Genomic DNA, 25614 nt, shown 5'->3' on the forward strand with positions numbered 1-25614 from the left:
ATACAAACTCTACAAGTTAATTGTCAAACTTTAACTCTAAAATATAATAATAAATATTATTAGTACAATGCTATTATTGCAATAATTTTTAAAGTTATTTTGTATATTGATGACAATCAATATTGTTAGGTAGACAATCCCCTTTTAACTAGATGGATGCCCCTTGAGCCATGCACCCTTCCATACACACCCTTGCAAGTAATAACTAATTTTAATTTTAAATTATGATTTTTTAAAATTTTATTATTCTATTACCACAATTTGTTCAATTATATATACTCATCCTTTTGTATTCTATTGCTTCATATTACAATTTTTTTTTAATTCTTTTGTCATTTCAAATAATTATTGATTTAATATTTTAAAAAGTAAAAATATGAAATATTATGTTTTATCATTTTCATTATTCATCATTATCAAATATGAAGTTTAAAATATCTCATATGAAATCAAAACTAGTTGCTTTTTGCAAGGTGTGCATGACAGAAAAGGTAGATGTGTATGCAGAGGTGCATGGCACAAAAGGGAGGTGTTTACATAGTGGTTCTCTATTAGAAATACAACTTCACGTAAATTGAACAATGTTGATTATTACAAAATTCTTAAAAAGTGCAATAACATAAACTATGTATTTGTTTGTTTGTATGTTTGTTTGTTTATTTTTTTCATCAAAAAAATATAAATTTTTATGTAGTTGGAAAATATTATATAAAGAACATAACTTTTATGCTAATATTTGAAAATCATAAATTATTAGCTGATTTAAGATTTCATTTACAAAAAAAGTATTACATGTATCAAAAAACTACAATTTGATAATTTGAGAATATTCTCTATATTTTTTTAAAATTTTAATACAAAAAGTTTAAAAAACAAGTACATTGAAATCATAATGCAACAACAAGTTTGTTATGTCCAAGCAATGAAACATCTATACATTACAAGATAAATACTATTTAGGAATAAATTGAACATAATTAAGCATATTTGTAGTTTTACATTAATATTATTTTGCATCAAACAAACCTAAATTTTATTTTTTTTATTTTTTTATTTCAACATTGAAAGCATTTATTTACAAAATTTTATAATTCTATGAAGAAAATAATGTTACACCGAGCTTTTGCAGTGCTCAGTACAAATACACACCCTTCGATCATTCACTGCAGGGCAGTAACAAATTATACGGCCTTCAATCACTCAATGCAGGGCTGTAACAAACTTATGGCCTCAAATCAAACTATGAAGGATTGTAATATTTATAGCATGTGTAGGAAAACCAAACCCGTGGGCCTAATTTGAAACCAATTCCCCTTAAAGCTTTTCATTCATCTGCCACTTTGAATATTCAGTGTATATTTCCTTTAACATTGTCATTATTATCATAATTAGTACAATTCTTATTCTTATTTAAGTTCTACATTATTTTGTTATAATAGTGGCCTCATAAATTGGGAGCTACAACATGCTAGTGGTGGGCACTGAAGGAACAGAACCCAAAGCTACAAAATCAGGTGCTTGTTCAAGACACAGGTAATCCTGCTGATTCCGCTCCTGGACTACGGCACAGAGAAATCAACCTAAACCGTAGGTTTTGTATTATTACATGCAACTTGCCAGTGTCTCTCGGTTCGTGGAGTGTATGTCAGTTAAGGTATTAAAAAACAGAGTAAAAAAACCAAAAAAAAAGATTCCACCATACTCGTGTTGACAATTGGGTTTCCAATCTTGCGTCATATTGACCACGGTGTGCTGCCACGTTACAAGCTAGCTTGGCTGGAAATGGTTATGATAATGCCATGGAAACAGTAACTAGTAAGCATCGAAAGGCCAGAATTTGATTGCAGCAAAGCGGGAATTCTGAAACCTACGTGACCCTGTCGCATTCGGCAGAGTGCTTTCTTTTTGTCCAGGAGGATGAGAATATTTGTACAAATGTGCACATGGTTGTACATGTAAAGAGGGTTAGATTGTTGTTGATGCGGCAGAGTAGTTGAAGTACATAGTGGTTTTTGTTGAGGAAGCTGGTGAGGGTGAGGTCCAGCAAGATGGGCGTCGTCCATGTTGTGCTGGTGGTGCCGGGTGCCACTGGCCATGCGATTCCGTTCATGTATCTTGCGACGAAACTAGCATCGTTTGGTGTGAAGGTGACGATGCTTGTTTATGAGAAGTTCGAGTCGATGTTCCAGACATCGATTATGTACAAACAACATAGGAAAGCCATCCAGGAAATGGATATACAGATGGTGGGAGTGGATGATGGGATATACGACGGCACGCCTGGTACCTTTCCGGAGTCGGTGAAGGAATCCTCCGAACTGAAGCTTGTTGACGCGTTTACTGGTGCAATGTCCCGCTTGATGTCGAGTACTTCTCCCCCCTGCTGTATCTTGTCCGACATGCTTGTTGGATGGACACAAATTTTGGCTGCAAAATTCAACATTCCCCGTCACATTCTGCACATACAATCAACACTTGACTTGTCAGTCATGCTTCATGTACGCCCTTCGAATGACACCTGTAAAAACTTCTTTTTAGTTACTCTTAGCAAAGCAGCTTCTTTGCGATGCGTCCCACCTACTTCGTCATGTTGTGATGTCATCTAAGTCAGGGTTGTTTATGTAAATTTCCTTTCTATGAGCTAATTTGGCAGCGAGAGGGGTGCAACTTGTCGAATTGGATGGTTACAGGTGTGCTTTTGATGTTTGGTTTGAGTTTTAGGTTCCGACGCTACTAGCAGAGGGGCGGTTGCCGTTTACTGAAAAAAGCCGAAATGAGCTTGTAAAAATTCCAGGAATGGAGGTGCCATTGCACCCTTCAGAACTGCCATCAGATCTACACCCTGAATTCTTGAACATAATCGATTTCAGCTACGAATTTTTTCTTCGGATGTCGAGGAGAGCAATCGAGGCACCAATAGTTCTAGTCAACACACGTTCTGGGAGCTTGAAGAGGGAGTTTTGGCCGCCCTTGACGACCTTCACGCCAGTGACCCTCAGTGAACAAATATGAAGCCCTGGAATACCTTTGATAATGTCCACATTCTGCTGCTGCGTTTATCTTTGTCCTGGTTAGTGATCATGCACTGTCATATTAGCATTGCGTTCATTTTTTGCTCTCCTCGACACCTCGACAATTGAAAACCTCATGAATATTTCTGACAGATGCCCAAAGTGATACCAGTAGGCCCCTTGCACCCATCAGCTGATTTGATCCAGCGCGACTGGGATGAGATTTCAGAGGAACCCACCATACAATTCTTGAGCAAGCAACCACCAAGTTCCGTGATTTACATTGCGTTCGGTACTGGTGGGACGCTTAGCCGGGAGCAGGCAGAGGAACTCGCCTTGGGGTTAGAGGCCAGTGAGCAACCATTCCTGTGGGTGGGGGGCCCAAACAGACTCAATCCGTTGGCCGAAAATCTAGACAAAATTCTTCCCCAAGGTCAGTTCGTCTGTTTGTGATAAAATCAATCTTGAGTGGATTTTTAAGAGCGGTTGCTTAATAGGTAGCGACCTTCCAACGTAGGAACATCCAACTGAGTCAGAATGCCCTTCGAAGTTACCGACAGGGACTCATGGGCAGTAAGAGCATACTTAAGCTGGTTCTCCAGCGACGATGCCCGCTATCAAACAATCACAATCGACACTAACTTGAAATGGGACACAACGTGGGATTGGGCGATCACTGTGGGCTAACAGGATTTGAGAACCGCGTCAAGGACAGGGGCATGGTAGTGAGCACATGGGTCCCGCAGCCAAGCATACTCAGACACCCATCCACAGGCGCGTTTCTGTCGCACACTGGCTGGACATCGACACTAGAAGGGATGGCTGCCGGGCTGCCGATCCTGGCCTGGCCGCAACGTTTCGAGCAGTATCTGAACAGCAGGTCTGAGTCCTGCACAATCGGATCCACCCCATGGGTTTCGTAACACTCAAACATCCTAGATTCGTAAAACAAAGCTCTCTCGCTCATCTCGTTGCGGGGGTGATGTTGATGCAGGTACCTGGTGGACGTGGCCAAGGTGGCGGCAGAGTTCCGGAAGGGCAGCGATGGGCTGGTGACGAGAGACGAAGTGGAGAGAGTCGTGAGGCGCGTCATGAAGCAAGACGAAGGCCGCGCGTTACAATCCAACGCTCATGCGATGAAGGAAGCTGCACACAAGCGCGCCGCCTCTCCCCACGAGCTCCAAACTTTTCTCTCCTTGATGACCCAGGCCGGGCTGCCTCATTAGCCAGCGGCAGCAGCGCCCCCGCCTTGGGAATGAAGCTTCATCCCCGACTTCTTCATTTACGACTTCATCCACTTCCACATTCATCCACTCGTTCGTTCTCGCTAACTGTGCAGACAATGCATTTGTTCACACTTGTTATCCTTTCATTTCACCTGTGTGAACGCGCGGAGCCAAACCCCCGTTGATTATTATAAAATGTTATCAAATGCGGTTCTCGAAATTTTGCTGTCGGATTTCCCGTTTTGATTGAATTGTTAGGGGTTGAGATGTTGCTCTGTCTCAACGTGACAGTATTTTATAGTAAACGTGTGTAATGCATTAAAAACAATGTAAACATTGATGAATAAGATAAATTTTGAGAAAATCTTAACAATGTGTATTCTACATTATTTCTTTTGAAGAAATATTTATACAATTTTAGAACATAGAATTTTATAAAAAATTGACAAGCCTACATTTGGTTGGAGCACCAAAAAATACCATTGGTTGGAGTAGTAGGGTGGTAAAACTAAGTTACAAGTTTAACTTAGTTATTCCTAAGCTATCCAGTTACTAGGATCAAAGGATTAGACATGTCAGATTGGGATGGGTAGAGATGGGATGAGATGGATTGGACTAAAATGGAACAAGTAAGGATAGGGTGAAATAAGCCAAGCTAGGATGGGAAAAATTGAGATGGGATAAGTTGAAATAGGTTGTACTGAGATGGTGATAGCAACGATAGCAGTGCAAATAATCTTGATTTGCACTTAGCTAATGCGGCGCCATTTTGTTTTGTTTTGTTTTGTTTTTTTTTTAATTACAGTAAAGAACATTGATTGGATGTCAAGGTATATTGTGTTTTTTTTTCCATTGGCTGCCAAAAATATACTTGGTGTTGGCAAAATCAATGGATTTAACCAATTCAAAATATATATATATATATATATATATATATGAATCAAACTTTTACTAAATTGATCTATCCTATCTTAACCATTATTGCACCTTATCTCTATTTCTCCTTCTTTTTTTCTTTTTTTTTTTTTTTTTTTTTTTAAATCTTCAATCTCCATTTCCATCGTTTCCAGTCCTAGTTCTCAACCCATGTCTTTCATCTCAACCCCCCTTTCTTTTGTCGTCCCTTTAGTAATGGATTAGAAGAATTCTCTAAACTTGAGGTTAACAAAATAGATCTCTCCAAGTATAAACAACCTCAAAATTCCAACAATATTATCTAGATGTCGACCTTATGTCTATCTAAACCCAATTTGGAGTACTTAGTCAAAGAAAAGCAATCAAAGTCTGACATAAATTCAACATTGAAGCTACTACCAAAATCCGCAAAAAAAATTGCTATCTAATCAACAAAACTATCACATGCAAGTGGAAAACATGTCCAAATAGCAAATATTATTAATAACTACAATCTTTTTCATCTCCACTAAAGATGAAGCATTCAAATAGAACATGAAAATCCATCTATGATTTCATTCAAAAATGTTGACAGAGCTTGACCATATAAGCCTTAGATGCTTTTAGTATAGACCCGACTTTTGATGAGAACAAAAAATTAAAAATTAAAAAATTAAAACAAATAATTGCCATTTGAATTTTCCAATCATATCCTAGCTTCACTTTTTCAATGATCTGCATGAGGAATCAACATTATTTTTGTCGGAGGTGAGAGTTCAGCTCACACTTTGAAGTTATTTTTAGATATCATATTTCTATCATGAGCTCAAGTTTCATCCCAATAAAAAGCTTGTTGTTATTGTTGATGACAACACATCATTTCATGTTAGGATCATTTTAACACTTTTAACCTATAACTAGGAGGATGATGAAGAGAAGGGAGATTGGAAGGGAAGACATGAGTTGAGAATTGAGACTAGGAATAGTAGGAACAAAGATGGAGGATAAGAATGAGGGAAATAGGAATGGAATGCAATAATGGTTATGATAGGATGGATTGATTTAGTTAAAGTTTTGATCATTTTAATATTAAATCTTTATTGTGACTTTTTATTTTATTTTATTTTTAAAATTAAAAAATTACTTTTGTCAATAATAAGTATTTTTTGTTTTTTATTATATATTTTTTTATGATGGAATCAACTTTTCTTTGAATTTTTATAATGTGAACCATGGCTCTTAAACTATCTATGATATCTAAATGTAAAACAAAGTTGGTGTTTGATTTTAGCATATTATTATATAAATTGAATATGAAAGAATATCACATCTTTGTATCCATATTTATGTAATCATTTTATCTTTTGATTCAAAAATAGTATGTATTTAATACATTAATGGAATACAACTTAAAATTAACTACTAAAGTTTTTATATCCAAAGGTATTAAGAACATAGAATAACTATTAAGGCCAGCTAATTGTCATAACTTTGTATAATTGCATCAGACTAAGGTATTTTAAATTTCTATTTAATTATTTTGTTGCATCTAGAACCAAGTATGTATTTAGCCATGCAAGAATTATTCCATTTCTTGAATAGAAATGACTTGTGTTGTAAGTATTTAGTTAATGTTTTTATAAGAAACTCTAATAAATTTGTCCATATTCAAAAAAACTCTGCCAAACTATGCTTGTAATATAGAGTGTACATTGTATTTTGTTTTAAAAAAACAAACGTATTTTTTTAAATTCAAATAGTCCATAAACAAAGTCTTCTTATAATAATAATAATAATAATAATAATAAAATCTTGTAAAAACTTTTGAATCTAAAAAAAGTTTTTTCAAAAATTATAAACATAGCTTATTATCAAATGAAGGATTTTTAAGGACCTTGATTTTAAGAATTAAATATATATATTCTTCTATATTAATATATTCTAAAAAATATGGTAGAATACTATATTAAGATGTTAATTGGACATTCTTTTTTATAGCTTGATTTAATCATTAGATTTTTTTTAAAAAAATATTACTTTTCAGTATATATATATATTTTCAAAAAAAAATATAAAATAATTCTCAATTAGAGCTATTAAAAATAGAAGAATGTCATATATAGATATATATATTTTTTTGCAATAAGTAGATATATATTTTTTAAATAATAAAATAAAGAATTTTGCTTTTATAGAAATCTAGGTGAATTTTAATTAAAGAAAAATAAAAATCCAACTATAAAAATTTAATCCATATATTAAGAAAAGGAATAGGAAGATTTAGTTAAAGAAATTTATACATATTTGAATATAATTTTCTAATATTGTTCCATATTTTAGACTAAATGATCTATTTAAGGTTATTTGGCACATGATCAAATCAAATTTGGTTCTCAATTTTTAAAAGCTTTAGATTTAGCATTCATCATTTGATATTTAAGAAATTGTCAAATATTTATTTGGTCATATAGAAGAACTATCAATAGTTGAGGCTACCTTCTTTTTAAGCTTTGCAACAAATAACTCATGTCACTTTGGACCAAGTTAAAACATTAGTACTATTTCATAAAATTTAATTTCACCAAATAAATTTCATAATTTAATCTTTTGAATTGCCTTTATAAAACAAATCCACATAGCTAGAAAGTAGTACAATGATAAAAATAAAATATTATTTGGAATAATAGTTCTGCCTTTTATGTTGATATTAATCAAATACTAATAGTATAATTCTCTTGTCATTCTATTGATGAAGAATTGATCAACACCCTGCACTATCAAAGAAAAATCTAAAGAACTTACTAATATTGAAGTTAGATGTATATGTCCATGTAAACTAATTAGTCTATGCAAGTTTTTTTTTTTTTTTTTTTTTTTTTTTTTAAGCTGCCAATGGGAAAAAAAATTTAATTAATTTATTTCAAGATTAGACACCATGTTGAATTGCTTAAAATTTCCACCAAATAAAAAATATTTTCTTCTTTTTTATAGACTTTGATTATAGAGTTATCATTATTTTGGTTGATAATTTTTTGATTTAGATTTTACAAAATAGAAGTGCCTTGTACATGGCATTATTGAACAAAATTTTAAATAGAAATATTAAAAAAAAATCCAACCAAGATGAAAAAATAAGATGCATTTGGCATTTGATATTTGGTATCTTATTTCATTCCTCTTTATAATAGAAAATATTTTGTAAAGTTTTTATTAATACATAAATCTATTCTTGCACTTAAAAAACTAATTTTAATCATGTGAATAAAAGAATTATCAAAACCAATTGATTCTATTGCCTTTAATATAAAATCTAAAGAAACTTGATCAAAACCTTTAGAAAAGTCAATGTATAAATTAAAAAGAGGTTTTTTGGAGGTCTTGGCTTAATTTATGGTTTTTTAGAAAACTAATATATTTTCTAAGATAAATCTCAAAGAGAAAAAAATATTTTGGTGAAAGTAAATAACTTCTATGAAATTTATTTGGACACATCTTTAGATTATTTTAGTATAGATTTGTAAGAGGTGATTAATAAGGTTATGGGCCTTGAATTTTTCAACTTTGTTTATTCATTGCCTTTGCAGAAAAAAACTATATGTCCTTTGAAAATACAAAATGAGACTTAATTTGTATCTAAAGCTAGGATAATTGAAGGAATACAATCTTTACTAATGATGTGCCAACATATCTAAAAAGATTCAATATTAAATCTATCTAAACAACATACTTTTCTTTTAGCCATATCTTTAATAACATATTTAATTTCATGCATATTGAATGGCTTAGATAAATTTTTATTTATACTATTTGTGACCTAGCATGAAATGCTATTAAGCATTATAATGGTGGCTTTCTTAAAATCTTCACATTGTTGAGGTTTCTTATATAGATTAAAATAAAAAATAAATAAAAATATTTTCAATTGTAAGAGTCTCTTTTTAGTTCATCTTGAGAACCTTGAAATTTTGTGATAATGGATTTAAGACTATATTTTTTTAATTACAATATAAATGGTTTTTTTAATACTATCTCCAATTTTTTTTCATTTTATTTAAGCTTTTATTGTCTTTTCTTCTTATTTCCAATCTTTATGTTGGTTTAAAGATTTTATAAAATTTTTAAGAGTAGCTTGAAGGCCAATGTATTAAGAATTTTCTTGAAGAGCAAAATAAACCTTATATACTTGCCTTTAGACATTAATGTGACATTTAGTCTACAAAAATACTTATTATTTGTATAAGGATTTATAAAATCATATAAAAACTTGGATATAAGAAATAATAGAGCCTTTAGTAATATCTTATGACCATATCTCATGAAAATGTTCAAAAATCTAAAGATTTTTTAAATAAAAAATATTTATTTTGAAGTTAAAAGATTTATGTTTAGATTTTTTTAGCTAAAGTGTAAATTCAATAAAAAAGTGATCTAAGAGTCAATAATCGTTTTTAAGATAAAAATTATGAATTTTAATTTTTTGAAAAGAATTAGAATTTAAATAAAATCCATCCAACCCTGCAAGGACTCACACATAATTTTTTTTGTGGTTCCATGAATAATTTAATAAGAAACCTTATTTGAAGGCATCAACTAGACAATGACAAGAATAAAAATAATCCTCAAAGTTTAATTTGTTTTTTAAATAATAGTCTCCATCTAAAAAATATATATATATTTAATTTTTTCTACTATATTTTAATCTCTAGCAAATATAAATAAGAATTAAAAGGCAACATTTTGCTAAATCTTCTTATAGTTGACATCTTTCTTGTTTTTTGTTAAATACATAGGTATTTACAATTCCAATGAATCTTTTTTAAGGGTGATTCACAATGCTCTATTATATCTAAGGATAGTCACATTGCAACTAAGTCTTGAATTTTCAGAGAGATAAGTGTACAAACACCTCCAATACCAGTACCACTAGGGTTGTATGTATAATTTAGAGCTCATTCTAAAATATAAAAATATGTATTAAACTATAAAGAATTACTTAATTTTTTAGTACTAGAGCTACATAATTTGTACTCTTTGACAAGAAAAATATTACATTTTGAAATAATACTTTGTAAATAAATTTAGAGTTTTAGAATCTAGTTGCAAATCTGTGTGGACCTAACCTTGCATCTCTTTTTGGAGAATTTTTGCAATGCAAATTGTTCTAATGTCTATATCCATATTTTATTGTTCAATATTGACTTCCAATCTCTGTAAATTCTTGGTATTATGTGAATAGTTTCCGCAACCTAGTTCTTTGATGAAAGTTCTTGTACCAAAGATAATATTCTTTCTTGTCTAACCCATCATATTAGAATTATATTCAATGCAAATGCTTATGGATAATAATTTTTTTCTAGAGACTATAGTATTGTATCACCTAATAAATTACTGCAATCTCTTCTTAATGTATAGAATTTTTTTTTGATAAGCTTTGATTTCTTTTGAGACCGCCTTATATCAAATACAATTACATTTCTATACTTAAGTTAACAAAGTATGTTTATAGAGTCTATTTATAAATAATATTAAATTAGACTTCCTACACTAAAAATGAATTTGGCATGAACTTAATCACTTTTAGTTCTAATATCTCAAATGTATTCACATTTGGAATCACTAATAAATATTTTTTGGCAATAAATTTGGCTCTTTAATATTATTATTATTAAAAACTACAACATTTTTTTTAATCAAATTTAGAATAAACTTGTCTTACTTATCTTGAGCAAAAGAACTACCTAATGCTTAAGAAGATAGAGTTCAAAAAAAAAATAGATAAATCAAAAGTGTTACTAATAGATGGATCCAAAAACATAAAAAAAATTGAATCTAAAATTACACTAGTAGATAAATCTATAATCACATGTATAGAAGGTTCCAAAATTATTTAAATAGCTAGATTTAATGTCAAGTGAGTAAAAAAATTCAATCTAACTTGCTTTGAAGCATTTGAAATAATTTGTATCTAAGTATTTTATATAATATGTGTTGAAGCATTTGACGTAAATTACAAAAAAAAATACAAACTTTGATGCAATGTTTGATTGCTAAATAAAATTTATATTGGTTTAAAATATATAAATAATTAATAAATATTAATTTTTATTTTTATTTTACAAGGTTGATTAATGTGAGTTTAAGTTCTTAGAAATTCCTTGCCTCCATCTCTTTGCAAACTTTTGACTTTTGTAATGTAGTATTATCTTATCCAATTCTGATAATATGAACTAAGCATGAAACAAATTTGCAAGGCCATTGGCAAGAATTATTTGGATTTTTTTTTATTTAAAGAAATTTATATAGGAGTGTTTTAAAAATAAAAATAAAAATTCATTTTCCTTTGAGTTTCAAATTGTATAGGAATTAAAGTTTGATTCTCAAGGTTAAAAGATATAATTGTGAATAGTATATTAGTAGGAAGTTAGAAGCATAATATGGTGCTTGGTTTCTTTTGAAGTTATTTTAAATTAGAAGTATTGACAACTAAGATTCTTTCCAAGTAAAATAGATCAGCCATCAAGATTTTTTAGCTGCTCTTTTTATACATTTGAGCATAAATCTATTGGCATACCTTAAATGAAATACATAACAATAGTCTTTTTACTCAAATTTTTTACAATATAAATCATAACTTCTTCTTCCATATCTACCTCTCAAAAAATAGTTTGTAATAATAATCTAATATAGCTTGTAGAATATAATAAAAGAAAATAGTCATTTAGAAATTGTTTAGTTGGATGCAAACATTTGGATTGGTAGTAGGCATTCAAAGAAGCTATCACCTCTTATTATTTGTAGAAATCTACAAGTAGCCAAATCTAATTGACAGTAAAAATAAATCTATGCTTACTTGTGCATGTTTTCTAATCATTTTGGCATACAATATCATTAAGCACAATCGTGCTGCTACTAATAACATAGAAATAAAATAAAATTGAAATTAAAATTGATAGATATTAATATTGCTTCTTAAGAAATATTTCTTAATAATACTACAATTGAGTAGCACAACCTTATCCATATCTAAAATTCACTTTAACTTTTATAGTGCAAAAAATTTTAGAGCAAAGCTCTACTAGCAATTCCATTGTAACTCCAACATTAGTTCTATGTATGGTGATTACTAACTTTTTATTTTTTATTTTTTATATTTTTATCACTTATATTATTTTTTTAATTTTTTAGATTAATAAAGATAGCCTTTGATAAGAATTGGATGTTTATAAATCATTTAAGATTATATAAAATCCATAATTTATAGTTTATTAAGTATTTTCTTTAAAATTTCTAAATAATTCCATAAATTTTTAAGATATTAAAAAAATTGATGAATTAATTTTAAAATAGTGAATTATAATATTTTAAAATATTTTAATAATTTAAAAATAAGTTCTATCATCATTAAATTTCTAAATTAAAATATTATTAGTTTTGTATTCATATATATATTTAAACTATTTTTATCTATATTTATTAAAAATAATATCATTAAAATCATTAAAAAAATAGTATTTTTTTACAAGATTAAATATTATTTATTCACATAAGTAAAAGAAACAAATATTCAATATAATTTGGATGGAATTTTTTTTCTATTCTTTATAAATATATAGTTTACAAATTCATAAGTATTTTGAAGATATATTATTGAAGTTATTACTAACTTTTATAAATAGTATTTTATTTTTTTAATACAATTTTTTATAACTAAAATGAATTATATATGTATATATATCTTCTTATTATTATTTTGTTTGAATATTCTTACAAAAATTAGAATTTAAAATTGATTTTTTCCAAGTAATACTAAAATGGTAGGAATATTGAAGCATAGTACTCAACATATCTATTGATTATTGATTGTTTTTAAAGATTGATGTAATAATATTAATTTTTTTTAATATTTTAATTTTTAATATCATTAATTTATTCTTCAAAAAATAGCATTGTAAAAGTATTATCAATTATTGTTAATTTGTCGAATATTTTATCAATAGAATTAGAATATGACTTTAGTCTTAAAATAAAGAACATACTTAAGTCAAAGAATGTAATTTAGTAACTTTGATAGTAATGTATATTAACAATTCTAATTTATTTTTTATAACTATATAAATTTTTTATTCTTATATGGAGAAATGTATGTTGTTGTACCTGAAAAAGCTATTAAAACTTTTGGAAGAAATCTCTTCTAAACTATGAAGCTTCAAAAAGCTTCATATTTCAATACTCCTACATTTTTGCATTCTCCTAGTTTTTCAAATTCTCTTCTTCATAGCCAATAGAAATACTTCTTTATTTCTTTATCTTAAATCCAAGTTGTGTTAATAGAGTGTGTAACTTCTATTAGACATAATGTAGAATGGATGGTTGATACTACTTTGGTGATTAATAAGTTGTAGCCATCATTTGTTGGTAGTAATATCACTTAGCCACTATAGCCTACCAAGCCATTATGCGGCCTAACAAGACAAGTGTCTACATATTAATTAAACATTGTTGACTAGGCTAGTTATTTGTATATTCATACAAAAATTCTATGTAGTTAAACATTTGACTAGTAGTATAAGAAAATCAAATCCAAAGCTCATTTTGCAAGCGATTCTTAGTTCTCTTCTCTTCACACATTTGTGCTTCTATTCTAGCTATATACTTCCTCATATTTTATTAAAGATTCTAAATTTTTATAGTGACAATGGTGGAGAGTATATATCTAAGGCCTTCAAATAGTTTTATGAGCAATATGGCATTGAAAGATAATTTTTAATGCCTTATATGCTTCAAAAAAATGGAGTTTCAAAATGCAAGAGTTGAATATTATTTGAAAGTGCAAGGTGCATATTACAACATAAACAACTTTTAAATGCATGGTGGATAGAAGCCATCAACTTTGCAACATATGTCTTTAATTAATCTCCTACTATGGTTGTAGAAGAAAAAATACTCAAAGAAGTTTGATTAGGTACAAAATCTTTAATACAACACCTTTGTATCTTGGGATGTGATGCCTATATACATATTCCAAATGAAAAATGTACAAAACTTAATCCTAAGAACAAGAAATGTACATTTCAAGGCTATGTTGAAGGTACTAAGTGCAATTTTTTATACAACTTTGAGAATGGCTCCATCATTAAGAATCATAATAATAAGTTTATTTAATATAAAGACTCTAAGAAAATTGAAGAGACTTTAGAAGTTTCTATTGATAAACCTCAAGAAATAAGGATTAAAATTGAGCCTATAGAAACTTCATCAAATTTGAAAAACAACAATGAAGATACACTGGAAGATTTGCATATTGGTAAAGGTCACCAATAACCAATTGTTGAATCTTTATCTTCAGTTTGAACTATTTGAATACAAGCTTAAGTACTTGGACAACAATGTGTGGCTTTAATCCTACCTCCAATTCTACCTCTACTTCCACCTTCATTGATGATAAAGTGTGCAAGATCCCAACTTTTGGCACAACAATAAGCAACTCATAAATTAGCATTGGCTTTGATTCCTTTCAAATCATTGATATCTTCAGCATATATGGCACATGCTTTTTACACAAGCACTCAAAAACTATTTACTATCAATGAAGCTACAAGAAGAGATGATATTTGGAAGTAGAAAGAAGCAATGGATTCAGAGTACCAAAGTTTCATTAACAACAAAACGTAGATTTTGATACCATTATCAATAAACAAAAAATCAATTAGTTGCAAATAAATTTTCAAGATCAAATACAATGCACATGGATTAATGGAACACTATAAAGCAAAATTTATTATAAAAGATTATTCACAAAATGAAAGTATTGATTACAATGAGACTTTTGCTCCAATGGCAAAAATGACCTCAATTTATATACTTCTTACACTAGTTGCAATTGAAGATTTAGAAGTTTATCAAATAAATGTCAAGACAACATTCTTAAATGAAGATCTTGACAAGGAGATATATATATATATATGGATTGACCAAAAGGCTATGTATGAGAAGATGAAGAATAATTAATATATAAACTTTCTAAAATTCTCTATAGGCTCAAACAATCTCTTAGTGCATGGTATAGGAAGATAGATAATTATTTTGCTTAACAAAGTTTGAAAAGAAGCCATGCCAATCCTAACATTTATGTATTGTAGACAACTGGTGGATTCTTCATCATCATTACATTCTATGTAGATGACTTGATGCTTATCTCTAATAACAAGAAACTTATCTTGCAAACAAAGAAAAACTTAGATGAGAGGTTTAAAATGAAGGATTTGGAAGAAATCCACTATATTTTGGACATGCAAATTATGAAGAATCTAAAGATTTTAAAAATCTACTTTAGTTAGCAAAAACATGTGGAAAATGTCTTTAAAAGATTTGGCATGAAAGATTGTAAACCTTTGGCTACACCTTTGGCTTCTAATAGCAAATTGTTAAGAAACATGAATCCAAAGATTTTTGAAGAGATTGAAGGAATGAAAGAGATTTCATACCTAAATGCAGTTGGCAATTTAGTCTATGTAATGATAGGCACTTGGACCAATATTTCCTATCAAGTAGGAGTTGTTAGCTAATACATAGCAAATCATGGCCTACAACATTGGATAGTAGTGAAATGCATTTTGTAATATCTACGAGGCACATCAGATCATGTGCTACAATATGGTGGAAGCTCTTCAAGTTTACAAGTGGTTGGTTATTATAATGCAAACTATGCAAGAAATATTGATACACAACATTTGACCACTAGTTATATTTTTTTGTTAGCTAGGAGTGCAATTAGTTGGAATAGCAAGAAGCAACTAATGGTCATATTATCTACAACCAAAGTAGAATATATAATAGTTACTTATGCTACAAAAGAAGCAATTTGGCTTTAAAGATTTTTTTTAAAGATATTGGATTTTTACAAGAGGGTCCTTTGATTATTTTCAATGATAACCAAATTTGCATTTTTCTTTCAAGAAATCCCACATTCTATGCTCGTGCTAAGTATGTTGAAATTCAACATTACTTTATTTAAGAGAACATAAAGAGTGGCAACATCAACTTAGTTTTTCAGAGGACACAAGATATGGTTGCAGATGTTTTGACCAAAGGTCTAACTCATGAGAAATATTGTAAATTCAAAGAGATGATGGACATCATCAAATTGAGTTAGTTTAATATGTCATTAAGTAGAAGTGTTAATAGAGTGTGTAACTCCTATTAGACTTAATATAGAATGGATAGTTGACATCACTTTGATGGTTGATAAGTTATAGTTGCTATTTGTTGGTGATAATACTATTTAGCTACCGTAGCCTACCAAACCGTCATGTAGCCTAATAAGACAAGTGTCCACATGTTAATTGGACATCGTTGATTATGCTTGTTGTTTATGTGTTCATATTAGAAAGTCCATGAGGTTAGACATTAGACAAGTAGTATAAGAACTCAAATCCAAAGCTCATTTTGCAAGTAGTTTTTAGTTCCCTTTTCTTTACATATTTGTACTTCTATTTTAGCAATATATTTCTTCATATTTTATCACAAGTTGTTTTATATAATAGATAATAGATTACAACTATTTGCTTATAGGTGTTATAGATCCTAATTATTCAAAAGTAAAAATAATTATGTGCCTTTGTTTATTAATATTTAATTTATAGATTAAATAATTTGTGGTTTTATAAGTTATCATATTCCAAGTTTTTGGAGGATATTTTAAAAGCTTAAAAGTTGGAATATTTTAAAAAAATTATCCAACTTTTTACAATACTTCTTAGACTTCAGATAAAACAATTATTTTATATTTATTTGTCATCTCTGAAAATCATGTTATTCTTCTCCACACAATATTTTTATATAATAAAAATGATAAATATTAGATATGTATAAATTCAATGGAAAAGTCACAATTTAAACCAATCAATAAACCAAGATAGTCTATGTTTAAATTCACTTTAGCATAAATATTCCTTCCTGATCAAAAAAATCTACTGCAATTGATTATAGTCACAACAAACAAAACAAAAAAAAATCAATTACTACATTGGTTGTCAAAAAATTAGAAAGAGAAGAAAAACAATCAAGAAATCAATACCTGAGTACTTGTGTCCACATGCTACTACTCCATTCAAACAGTCAGTAACAAGAAGAAAAACAACCAAACAAATTAAAATAAAATAAAATAAAATGAAACAAACAAAAAAAACAAACAAACAGGTTAGAATAAAACGATATGAACACACATTGTTAGCATCAAAATAATCAGAGTTAAAATTAGGGTTTGACCCTCCACATCACCAATTCCGGATGCTTAAACCCTAATTCTCTAGAAGGTCGAAACAAGTTTACGTGTGATGCAAAATGCAATCATCTACTGTGTTACCAAACATCAAATTTACCAAAAGTTTGATAGTACCAGAAGTCCATCGACATCATCCCTCGCTTGCCACCAATTCTCTGCGTCGCAATCCCACCTGCATTGCATTGCTGCTCTTGTGTGTGGAAAGACCGAGAGCCATGGTGGAATGTTATGTAGCAAGCTCAAATTCTTAGGGTGTGGGTGAAGAATGCCGTAGTAAGATTGATTGATTGAATGATTGCTTTGCACAAGGAGCTGCAGCAGCAAGGGGAAAGGCGATTTGTGCGTCAGCTATGGATGCTGTGAGGCATCCGGGGTCTGTGTCCACCGTCAAGCTGCAGAACCCTTTTGTTTTGAGGGTGGGTCAGGTGATGACAGGCTTCGGCCTTGGGTGTGGCTTGGGCGTGGGCGTCGGTATTCCAATTCCTATAGGTATGTGTGGATGTTCTCCCCCCCCCCTCATTCTTCTCATCCCGGGTCTGTCTTTTGTGGGTGTGTCTTAATTCTGCTTTGCCTGAATTAATTGTGCCTTCTCCAGAACTTGCCAGTCTTCTTTAGATATGTTGGCATTGTTTTTTTTTAAGGACGGGAAGCTCTTATAGAGTAAGAGCTGGTAGTTTGTAGGTGAAGCAAAGAAAGGCACCAGATTAGTAATTAAACCCAATTCCAGATTATGTGAGAGAAAGAAAGGATCAGGAAAAATGCGGAGAGGAACCGTTTTTTTACTTATTGTCTCGATGGTCTGACGCGGAAAGGAGAGGTTTCTCTCTGGGTGCAATTCGTTATGTAATCCTTCAGGAAGAGATTTGCAGATATACCTGGAGTTGCTCAAGTGATGGGCTCAGCAAACGGTATGATACGACACGTTGGAGGGGGACGGCAACTGCAAGGCTTGGTACTCCTATTCCTGCATCCGCTCCTATTTTTAATTTTCATTATGTAGACGGAGAAAATTCAGCGGTCTTGGAAATGTGGGAACCTCCTCTCTTGGTGGACTTGATCGTAATGAATGTAGGATTAGTCATATGTCAAGTACTATCAATGCACATTAACGGGACGGTCTTTTTACATCAACAGCAGAACATGAACATGTGGTACGCTTGAAACACTTTAGAGGCTCAAAATAGTGGGTAGTGGTTGTTGCTAGAAGGGGCATCGCTGTGGATCCCTATGTTGCAGAGATCCGCTAGGAGCCCGCAGCGATTCCCAAACGGATCACGCCTTTGTTGCACAAGTCTTCACGTTGCGGCATGCGAGTGTGTCAGATTAAGCGAGTGGGCATCAAGAACCTGGAGGCAGGGATTGGATGTGGAGTGGGCTTAGGGCATGGCTTTGGCATTGGTTCGTTTTCTACGTGTTAGTCTCTTCCTCATATGCATACGTTTGAATGAGTATTAGTTGATTGATTAGTACATTATTAGCGACCCGATGTAATCAGACCGATACATAAGAGTTCTTTTTATTGAGTCCGTTAGTCCTCGACTTTCATCGCAGTCGAGCTCAGTAATTTCATTCTGCACGAGTGATTCATGACTGACAGGATTGGCGCTCAAACCTGGAGTATCACAACAAATTCTGCTTTTTCTTCAGGTGAACATAATTTCATATGATAAGGAACACCTAGTATCTGAAGAGCAGGTCTTCCCGCTTCAAAGGTGTAATAGTATTGAACTCATTTCAAAGAACGTGATATTTAGTAATATGCATTCACAAACGAAGTGAGAGACCTTGTGGTATATTCTTTTAGTGATTCGAGCATCTAAATATCTTATCAGGTTGCGTTCTCCCTGAAGTATTTCAAATCAAAATTGTGAGGATGTTGGTAGTCCTGAAGACTTCTGCATGCATTTCAGCGTTTGGATGCCATAGTAATAAGCACCAGGCTGTTGTGGATGGTGAAACAGGAAGGATGCGCAACTGTGTTAAATAAACTGCGGCCTCATGACCATAGAGAAGTACACATCGAGCCACCTGGGGTTCCAGATGGTGGATCCTTGTTGAAATCTTCTCAGTCCCATCTTATGCCTTCGCCTTTAAGCCAACTTTCAAGTACTCTCAGTGCTCCGTCCATCAAGAATTCTGAAACGGAGGTAAATCAAGTCAGCCTCCGTGTCACGATATATTCTCTATGTTGGTTAGTTGTAAGAACATCCTTGATAACACAGTGACATATCAGAAGATTCACTCGTGTACCTTGTGGGGCTCTTGTATGTTACAGGTGGAGGCGTTGCGTTCCCAGAATGAGATTCTTCGCACAGTAAGGATACTTCCCTTGCATCGTATGTTATTCTGTACTATTTGCTTGTCTGCTTAGTTTAATTTGTCTAAATTTTTGGAAATATTCTTTTGTGAACTTGATTTGCAGCTGCTGCGGCATCAGGAAAGAATCGAGGACCTTGAGCATGAGAACGCACTACTTCGTGAGCAGTTGAAGGTCAACGGCATCACCAGGTCTCAAGCTAGTATGGGTTTAAACTTAGAACAGTTAAGTAATGCATGCTTTGAGTGTAGAATGAGATCTCGGAGAAGAAGTTAGAATAATGTTAATATAAGCAAGTGTTTCTGAAATTATCTAAAAGAGTTTGGTTTGCTTTACCAAATGCCGTTTCTACCATCTATTCGCTTAAGTATGAACGATTGCCTTCACGTTTTATTAACTACGTTCGCCATTTACAATTTGTGGCTCTCGGCTGCGTTGAGTTGTTGGTATTCTGAAGCATTATCAGGTCAGCTAGAAGTTCAACATAGCTTTTTTACTGGTGACACCTAGACCTAGATTATTACATATGAATTTGAAGCTGGAGACCAAGGTCACTGATCATAAGAATTTGCAAAAGACAGGAACAACAATTAGAACTGAAAGACTCATAAGACAAACACCTGTTACATCAGTAATCACAATCTACTCTCTTTAAATACAGATGAATCCGCAAAAGTTATTTTCCTTAATTGTTCAGAAAATAGTTCTGAAAGAGGGGGGATCAGTTTATTGACAGATACCAGAAACATATCAACCCCACTTCGTACCTAAAGAAGAACGGCCACTCAATTCATTGAAACAAGAAAGGGAGCTTGGTACATCATTCAGTGTACACTTGGTGTTGTCTAAAAAATCAAACCATCCTAAAATTGTAAAGTGCAGATCTACCATGTGAAGCTAGTACTTATCTGAACTGAGTCATGTTGAGTAGAAAGATCAAGGTTTCTACAGCAGAAACTAGATTGGTCGTCAGATATGAGGACAGATTGCTCGTTAGAAGTTCAGATGCACAAGAGTGATAATTATCCTCGACAATGGGGCAAACGTACATGTTCAGAAGGTTAACATGAAGGAAATGTACATTCATTTACAGCACATCAGACGACTGTATTTCTTATTTCCGGTTGTACAACTACCAGTTTCCAATCCCCCGAACATGATGCTGACGATAAGCAGCTCTCCGCAGTTAATTATGAACGACTTGATCATCTCACTATTAGGAGGAAGACAAATAACGAGAAATATGCCGACTGTAGCATCGTCTGCTTAAAATTTCCAGCTGGACTCTTCTACCAGCCGGCGTGCATTAAGATGCGACAAGAACGCGTTGTCGGTTCGGTTGGCAACTTGCCAATTAATTAAGTGGAGTCTGTTAATCATCTGAAGAGAAAGTAGGAATTTGAAGGAGTGTAAGCTGCAGATGTGAAGATTCCAATGAACATTTGTATATTAATGATCGGCTTAGTTAATGACGTGTTGGAGTGGTTTAAGAATAGTGAGAGGGAAATGGGAAAATATTTTGGCACATTGAAATTGTTTAAGCTACATTGATTCGCAACCTGTTGTTGCCTCTATACAATATCGTCATATCAGCCTCAGCGTTAGAACTGAGAAACAAGGCTGGATAATGTCCATGTGTAATGGATGAGGACACAAATGATCATTTATCCTTCGACCTATCGAGTCGAGCAAGTCTTCTATTCAATTCACTCCCGAGTGAAATCGACTCTCATGAAAATTTGATGAGGAAATTTAGTGCTGGATATTAATGTCAATCCGCACGTCCTTCTGGCTACTTATTAGTATACAGTGCACATAAATGCCTCTAAGCGCGGTGGGATGCCCAATCAGCATGATTGGCTTGGTTCTCCTAGTGAACTGTGTCCTTCGTTATGGATGGTAGGTTCTGAACATAGATGTAGATAACCTCAATGCTTGGAGGTTAAGCAGAGGTTTTGTCGAAATCTGCGAAGTAGGGATGGCTCAATGCAGCCTTGGCAGAGATCCTTTTAGAAGGTTCAAACACCAACATCTTCTGCAGAAAGTTCAAAGTCTGCGTTAGAAATCCTTACCATTGAAGTGAGAACACAATGAAGAAATGACACAACCTCACTGAAAGACCGAGACTTGGGGGTACCATACAAAAAACTTACAGCGAGAAGGTCCAAGCCTACTGCGCATAGACCAGGAACCGCCAGAGATAACTCTTGGGGCCTCCACTGCGGGAACTCGTGCCAATCACGATGCTGGCTAACCCCGGGCCAAATCGTTTCATTCGGTGTGCCAAGTAGCCTGTACATGCAGAAATTGCGCTGTCAGCGAAACTGCAAGGCAATTCCTGGCTAACAACACTTACAGAGGGCAGCTGACAAAAACCAACCTGAAGATGTGGAGGAGCTGTTGAAGTTCTGAATCCCCGGTGAAGAGCGGCATTTTGCGAACGAGCTCAGCTGGACAAACAGTAGTCGGAATAAGAAGCAATCTAAAGGATAACGACTTAGATCAGAAATGAATCATGGACAAACGATATTCCCTATCATATACTAAGATACGTGCGTTTGCTTACCGAAAATACATCCAACAGACCAAATATCAACAGGAAGGGAGTAGTGGGTTGCTCCGAGAAGAACTTCGGGAGCTCGGTACCACAGTGTGACGATCTGCCAGGCACCGAATCACCAGATGTGAGCAAGAATAGAGAGGAGAAATTTCTGTTAGAATAATTCTGCGCAACCATGACAAGCTGTACGTACCTCGTGAGTATAACTCTTCATTGGCACCGTGAAAGCTCGACCAAGACCAAGGTCGGCAATCTTGAGACGCCGAGTTTGCTTGTCCACCAATAAGTTCTGGGGCTTAAGATCCCTGAAGACGAATGCAGTACCACGTCAAAGCGACTCTACTTAACTAAATAAGCTCAGAAGTTAACGCTATAGACTGCTTCGACGAATTCCGACTACACCCACGAGGAATACCAGAAAGATGGATCAGTGAAGCTCAGTAACCTGTGCATAACTCCGTGGCCATGGCAGTGCGCAAGCCCTGTGCACAACTGGTACATAAAGCTCTGTAACAGACGAAGACCCAAACACAGAGTTAGATCATCTCGGTAGTCTACTTCTGAACCTCCTGGTAAATGTGAGACGTGTTTCGAATAATGTGAGACAATGCTACAATGGATGTACCTGCACAACTTTGGGCGGTAAAGGTTTCCCGCTCGGACCACGACCGTGCAAGTCAATGTACTTCTTCAGATCTGTATCCATGTACTCAAAGACCAAGTAGAGCATGGGCTTGCCACCCTTCTCGACGTGCTCCACACAAAGAAGCCTGCACAACCAGAAACATCAATACAAGGTATCTTATACAATAAAACACACATCTCCTTAGGGCATTGCTCAATTGGGCCGGGACTAAAAGCCCATCCGCATCGAAACGAGCGACTATGCCACAATGACAACATTCATCACTCGGAATTGGAATACTATCACCAACAATCCAACCAGAACAACGAAGAGCGTCCAGACCGCTCAAGGAATCCAATCCAGGAGGAAGAAATCCAGCCAAAGCGATGCACCTAACAATGTATATGCTATGCGAGAGCATTTGCAGTAAGGAGACTTCACGAAGAGCCGTAGAAGGAACGCCCTCTTCTTCCATCTCCAACCTAGTCTTTTTCAGCGCCACCAGCTGCCCTGTGAGCTTATCCCGAGCCTTGTACACCTTTCCATAAGTGCCCTCACCAACTTTCTCCAGCTTCTCGTACTTGTCCATCCCCGACATTGTCTCCCTCCCCTCACAGCTCGCTCCCTCACGCACTATGGCTCGAAAAACACACACAGAGAAAACTCTCAAGACTACGACGTCGAACAAGTTCTCAAGGTCTCAACTACCTGCAAATACTACACAATGCAAGCCCCTCGGACAACCTCGATACCGTAGGACAAGGTTTTAATACTAAACGCACGGGAGCAGAATGGAGGAGAAATGGCCGTGGCGATGGCGTGCAGCAGCACTTGGAAGACAAGGCGAGGCCAGCAACGGCTCTATAGGTTTCGAATTCGCATGCGCGGGACCGAAAAACCGGTCACCGGGGTGACCGGTTGATGACTGACACTGCAGAAGCTTGACACGCCATGTTCTCTTTGCTATACTGGGCCGGGACAGGTCACCCGGCCCCGGTCACCCATTCACACCCTGGATGAGGCCTTTCTTTGGCGCTTGGGATTTATTGTCATTTCTCTAGTTTATTTTTTTGGGTGCTTATTTAACTTGCTCTTTTTGTATAGGATGATGTCAGGTTATGACGAGCAGGTAATCAAATATACAAAGAAGTAAATAAATTATACTCTTGCATGTACGATGTAAATGCAATTTATCAGTTTGATAAACCTGCACGTTTGAGCGAATACACCTTCTTTTTCCATTTTATTTTTTTCAATTCCTTTTCTTGGGATTTTCGATTTTAATAAGATAATTTAAATCATTAATTTTAATGCTTGTTTAACTTTTTTACATACAATAATTACAAAAAGATCATTTTTCTGTTACAAACACTTTATTACTTATTTAGATTAAATTATTTTATTATGAAAATAAAATCTTGATATTTAATACGACATACCATAGATTTTCTTAGAAATAGGAACATGATAGTATTAAGATCAAACCCTAGATTATACAACATTGAAAATGTTTAAAGAATTAAAATTAATTAAATAAATAAATCATTTAGAATTTTAAAAAGAAGAAAAAAAAAAAGATGAAAATTGGTCAAATATATTATGTGGCCAATTTATGTAGAAAAAAATGATTTCAAAAAAAAAAAAAAAAAAAAAAAAAACATTGGACAAATATATTTTGATGCCAATTTATATAGAAAATAATATTAAATTATTATTAATTATTTATTTTGTAAATTTTTACAGTTCCTTGTTTATTATTGTCAATAACATCTTAGATTTAGGAATATTAATATTTTCTCTTAAATGCAATAATAATTATTACATCCATTGGTTGAATCTTGGAGCTAGTATTTAGAGAAAGAAAGTAGACTTTAACATCTGTTAAAGAAAGATCTTTTAACTTGTATGATAGAAAGTTATCTAGTAACAATAAGATCTTTTGATTTACAATTTGCATCCGCTTGTTCCATGTTTGAAGGCATTTTCAGAAGAGTAGTCTTTTCATCCATACTTCAATAATATGGCTTTAATAAAATCTAAATTGTTTACTTATTTTTTAATTGAAAGTGCATGGTCTTGTTGTATTTCCAAAAACAAATAGTTTTAGCTTATCCAATCTATTTGCATTGGTTGTTAGAATAATAGTAATCTTAGTTTTTTTTTTGTCTAAGAACTTACAATTTTCTAACTTATAATAATTTTATCTATTTCTCTTTAGTGTTATGTTGCAACACAACTAGTATGTAAAAGAGAAAGAAAATAATTATATTATAGTGTAGCTTATTTAAAAATATAGTAGAAAATTAATTTAAAAACATAAATAAAAGTTAAAAGGGAGTAAAATAATTTAGTGTTAATATAATCTTTTGATAAAAAATAATTTCTACTCACTATGTAGAGCCATGAATAAGAAAAAATAAAATAAATCAACTAAAATAACATCCTAAGCATTTTTAGGTGAAAGTAATGAATAGCTTTTAGAAAAACCTACATAGAAAAATCTTAGATTGATACCCAAAGATGATCAGTTATGAACCAAAGTTGAAATCAAACCTTGAGGTACAAAACCATGCACCAATAATAAATGTGGAGTTCTTTTATTGTTTAAAAAACAAGATATAAGACCAAACTTAATAAGATTTTATTGAATATTGCTTTTTAGAGATTTAATTGCATAATAACTTTGTAAGAACTTTGT

At 32.7% G+C, this 25614-nt stretch overlaps 3 protein-coding genes across 3 annotated transcripts; 2 read left to right on the forward strand and 1 right to left on the reverse strand.

Moving 5' to 3' along the window:
* Positions 1-219: 219 nt before the first annotated feature.
* On the forward strand, positions 220-5004 carry LOC112278255 (UDP-glycosyltransferase 72B1). Its single transcript, XM_073531858.2, has 6 exons — positions 220-1270; positions 1440-2498; positions 2722-3009; positions 3165-3444; positions 3702-3891; positions 4006-5004. The coding sequence occupies exons 2-6, from the start codon at positions 2049-2051 to the stop codon at positions 4235-4237; spliced, it is 1440 nt and encodes a 479-aa protein (XP_073387959.1). The 5' UTR covers positions 220-1270; positions 1440-2048; the 3' UTR covers positions 4238-5004.
* Positions 5005-17483: 12479 nt separating this feature from the next.
* On the forward strand, positions 17484-20085 carry LOC112278292 (uncharacterized). Its single transcript, XM_024511546.3, has 7 exons — positions 17484-17903; positions 18284-18366; positions 18737-18812; positions 19012-19061; positions 19376-19561; positions 19690-19728; positions 19837-20085. The coding sequence occupies exons 1-7, from the start codon at positions 17765-17767 to the stop codon at positions 20005-20007; spliced, it is 744 nt and encodes a 247-aa protein (XP_024367314.1). The 5' UTR covers positions 17484-17764; the 3' UTR covers positions 20008-20085.
* A 1153-nt stretch (positions 20086-21238) lies between these two features.
* LOC112278283 (cyclin-dependent kinase B1-1) lies at positions 21239-23749 on the reverse strand. Its single transcript, XM_024511534.2, has 8 exons — positions 23309-23749; positions 22917-23061; positions 22737-22798; positions 22485-22596; positions 22298-22391; positions 22112-22181; positions 21885-22023; positions 21239-21766 (listed from the first exon to the last, which is right to left on the reverse strand). The coding sequence occupies exons 1-8, from the start codon at positions 23512-23514 to the stop codon at positions 21674-21676; spliced, it is 921 nt and encodes a 306-aa protein (XP_024367302.1). The 5' UTR covers positions 23515-23749; the 3' UTR covers positions 21239-21673.
* Between the last annotated feature and the right edge of the window lie 1865 nt (positions 23750-25614).

This window comes from Physcomitrium patens, chromosome 25, assembly GCF_059467195.1.
Source record: "Physcomitrium patens ecotype Gransden chromosome 25, ASM5946719v1, whole genome shotgun sequence".
NCBI lineage: Eukaryota > Viridiplantae > Streptophyta > Bryopsida > Funariales > Funariaceae > Physcomitrium > Physcomitrium patens.